This window comes from Sapajus apella, unplaced genomic scaffold (assembly GCF_009761245.1).
Source record: "Sapajus apella isolate SASKATOON/1434 unplaced genomic scaffold, GSC_monkey_1.0 scaffold631, whole genome shotgun sequence".
Taxonomy (NCBI): Eukaryota; Metazoa; Chordata; class Mammalia; order Primates; family Cebidae; genus Sapajus; species Sapajus apella.
This window is the reverse complement of record NW_022437557.1, coordinates 30,716-34,122: the sequence shown is the minus strand read 5'-3', so window position 1 is coordinate 34,122 and position 3,407 is coordinate 30,716. Positions and strand designations below refer to the sequence as shown.

Genomic DNA, 3,407 nt, shown 5'->3' with positions numbered 1-3,407 from the left:
AGGACAAGCGAGAGCAGAAGAGTGTCTCAGCTGGAAGCAAACACAGCAGTCACCAGTACTTCATTCAATAACATCAATATTTATTCAAAAACATCGGCCTGGGGATCGGGGGAGCCTGGATTAAGACAAGGAATGGAGCTCTTGTGCACCTCCGCCAGCTCTCACCTGCAGGAGTCAGGGATTCAGCTCGGTGTGGTTGGATTTAAGCAGTTAAATCCGGAGGAGAAATTCTAAGGGACAGTGTGTGTGAAGTGAAATGCGATCATTTTATGTGAACTCCCTGCAGGGCTCCCCGCCCCTGCAGCATCTGGGACCCTCTGCTGTTGAAGACAGTGGATGATGATGGGAAACGGCAAAGGGGAAGCAACAGGTGCCTGGAATTACTGTCTCTCCACATACAGGGAATGCACTGACCAAGGACCCTGACTATTGACAATCTCTGACCTGTCAATGCGACGGGGGATTCTTGGGTTAAATCACTCCCTGAAGAGACATCTTCGTGCTCTGCTAGGAGGCCTATGGTGAATCCTGTGATAGATCTGGGGGCCAGGACTTGGTGAAGGGGGCATAGGTCTGAGGGAGGAGGTGCACAAGAGCTCCATACCATGCAGGCTGAAAATGTAGTCGTCCAGTTTAATGCGTCGCACTGGACTAGGTGTGGGTGGCAGACGGTAGCGTTGGGGGAGGGCTGTCAGACGGCGTGGAATGCACAATGGGGTTACTGGGAGAAAAGGGCTGATCCCAGCCATGTGGTTTGCTGGGGGTATCATCAAGGGCTGCTGATATAGGGGTGCTGCCTCCCCCTCTTCTGCAGGCGAAAGAGGCACATTCTCTCTTCTCATGTCTGAGACGTCTCCATCTTCATCATGGAACTCCAAGGTGAAGCCATCAACGGAGGGCAGGATGTACTGGATCTGCACAGGGGACTGCAGGCCATCTGGTGACCTCAGGTCCTGCTCAGGGACAATTACAAGGACCGTGTTATCCAGGGTCAGCTGTAGGGCTGTCTCTGGGGCCAGGATGAGGATGCCCTCTTCCAGGCCCAGGGTCACTTCTGTCTCTTCTTCCAGGATCACGATGAACTCCTCTGTGCTGGAATCCTGCTGCTCCTGTGGAAAGACAGCCCTCAGCATTCTCCCCTCAAACAGGCTGCAAATGAGGCTCATGGGAAGGGAGATGCCAGGAGCTTCCCCCTCCACAACTTTAAAATACAAACTCCCTCTCAGTCTGACCCACCTAAATGTACATCCCCTGCTTGTCCCTTGAGCCTGAAGATCGTGCAGCACTGTACAGTGTTTGCCATGCAGGGTCACAGGAACTTACCTGGGAAGGTTCCAGGGACTGGCATAAATCCTGGTGTGGAGCTCCTGGAATTGAGGGTGTTTTTGCACCTATAGAGAGACCACAGTGAGGGAGGTTAAGGCTCTCTTCCAGCAAAAGTCTCTTGGATTTGAGAATATGACCTTCAGAAATCCACAACCCAGCACAGGCCAGCCTCAGGATATCAGCCCTCAACAACCCACTCATCCTGCAGAAACACCCTCTCCATTTATGATATTATGAGACATGACACTGACTTCCAGGCATGGGGATCTTAAGAAATATCAGGGAGAGTGCCTTACCTGTCCTGGGACCCTGCTCCACTCGGCGACGTTTGGGTGGATTCATTTGTGTGGTAGCCAAGCTTTAGGACAGAAAGGGACCTATCAGTCTTCCACACAGTGACACAGAGTCCATTCTCACAAGCAAAAACTCCATTTGTCATCCCGTACACATTTTTCCTGTGGCCCTAGGTCAAGTGCACTTGTGCTCAACTTCAAACTGTAGCTGTACCCAATAAGTACTAATGCTCATCTCTCACCCTCACCTTTTCCAAAGCCTTTTCCTATTGGTGCATGTATGTGACCAGGAATGGTGACCACAGCAAACAGCTTTTCAGGAGTTCATCCACATGAGAAGGAGGGGCATCTAATTTGGTCTGAGGACTTTAGGAGAAGATGTTGGTATTTCGGGTATCTGACCCCCGTGTCTATGCAGTTACAGTGTGAATGGAGTGAGAGACGATGGGAAATGTTTCATTTTCTAGTGAGCACAAGGAATAAATTTAGATCATGCCCACAGATCACGTGTCTCCACACACAAGCCGACTTTCATTTAGAGAGGCATAGATGGACAGTGGAGGAAGCCTGAGATGAGCCCCCTAACAGGTTCCAGAAACCCCCATGCTGGCTACATCCTGTGGACCTCCACTGTGGGTCTTACATCTTCCCTACGTGTTCCAAGTTTATAATATTCAATGCCTTCTCTGCCCTAGTTTGGCCCTTTATTACACACTCACACACACACAGTCACACGTCAACCTCCTGGCAACCCAAAATGGACACACATCCCAACATACCTGCTCTCTCCTTGACTGTCACTTTGCAATTCTGTCCAGAAATCACTGGGGCTTCTTGGGCACTGGTAACCATACATAGTAAAGGTTCTCTAGATTTGCTTGTATCAGAAAATCTCAATCTTTGACTTATGTTCTGTAAATCGACACAGTCTACGACTTGATCTTTTCCTTTACCCGAAGAAGATGATCAGCTCAGCACAGCCAGAACATGGGAGTGTGTGCCCTGGCCTGGGACAGGTCGAATGATGCTTTGCTAGAATGAAATCTTGGGAAAATTCCAAGAGGCTTATAAGAGATAGAGCCATGGGATTTGTCAAGATGGATGAATGTGATTGGCTGGTGCTGCTGATTAAATAATAGGAAGGACCTGCAGGGGAGTACTTTTATCAAAACTCAATCAATATGGGTGTGCCCCTGTCATAATTAGCTTAATCTAATCAAAGTCAATCCGACGTAACTCCTACTCTGATTCACCATATAATTGCGATATAAAATATCAGTATTTTAAAATAGTGATATTTACATTCTATTGTACTTTGTTTATTAATTAGGAAAGACAATTAATTCTTGAAATGTTCATGTGTATAGTCATTTCTGGGTAAACATAAAGGATTGGTTCTAGGAAACTTTGAATTTGTGGATGCCCAAGCCCCTTGAATAAAGCGGTATAGAATTTAGACATAACATATTCATATTAATTCATTTAAATTATCTCTAGATTACTTACAGTACCTAATACAATGCCCAGACCTCACATCATTTATGTGTTCTCAGTAAAGAATTTGGTGAACGGAAAATTCAAATTTTGGGGGTGGGGAGGGAAACTTGTGTAAATATTTTCTGATTATTTTCTATTCATGATTAGTTGAATTCATAGAGCTGTAACCCATGGACGTGGAGGGCTGACAGTATTTTTTTTTTTTTTAATTGATACAGAGTCTCACTCTGTTACCCAGGCTGGAGTGCAGTGGTGCAATCTTGGCTCACTGCAACCTCCCCATTTTCTGGG

General features: G+C 46.9%; 1 protein-coding gene across 1 annotated transcript; it reads right to left on the bottom strand.

Moving 5' to 3' along the window:
* Positions 1-430: 430 nt before the first annotated feature.
* On the bottom strand, positions 431-2,700 carry LOC116546149 (proline-rich protein 23D1-like). Its single transcript, XM_032272486.1, has 4 exons — positions 2,399-2,700; positions 1,623-1,684; positions 1,324-1,391; positions 431-1,109 (listed from the first exon to the last, which is right to left on the bottom strand). Exons 1-4 carry the CDS (start codon positions 2,473-2,475, stop codon positions 477-479), a joined length of 840 nt encoding a protein of 279 aa, XP_032128377.1. The 5' UTR covers positions 2,476-2,700; the 3' UTR covers positions 431-476.
* Between the last annotated feature and the right edge of the window lie 707 nt (positions 2,701-3,407).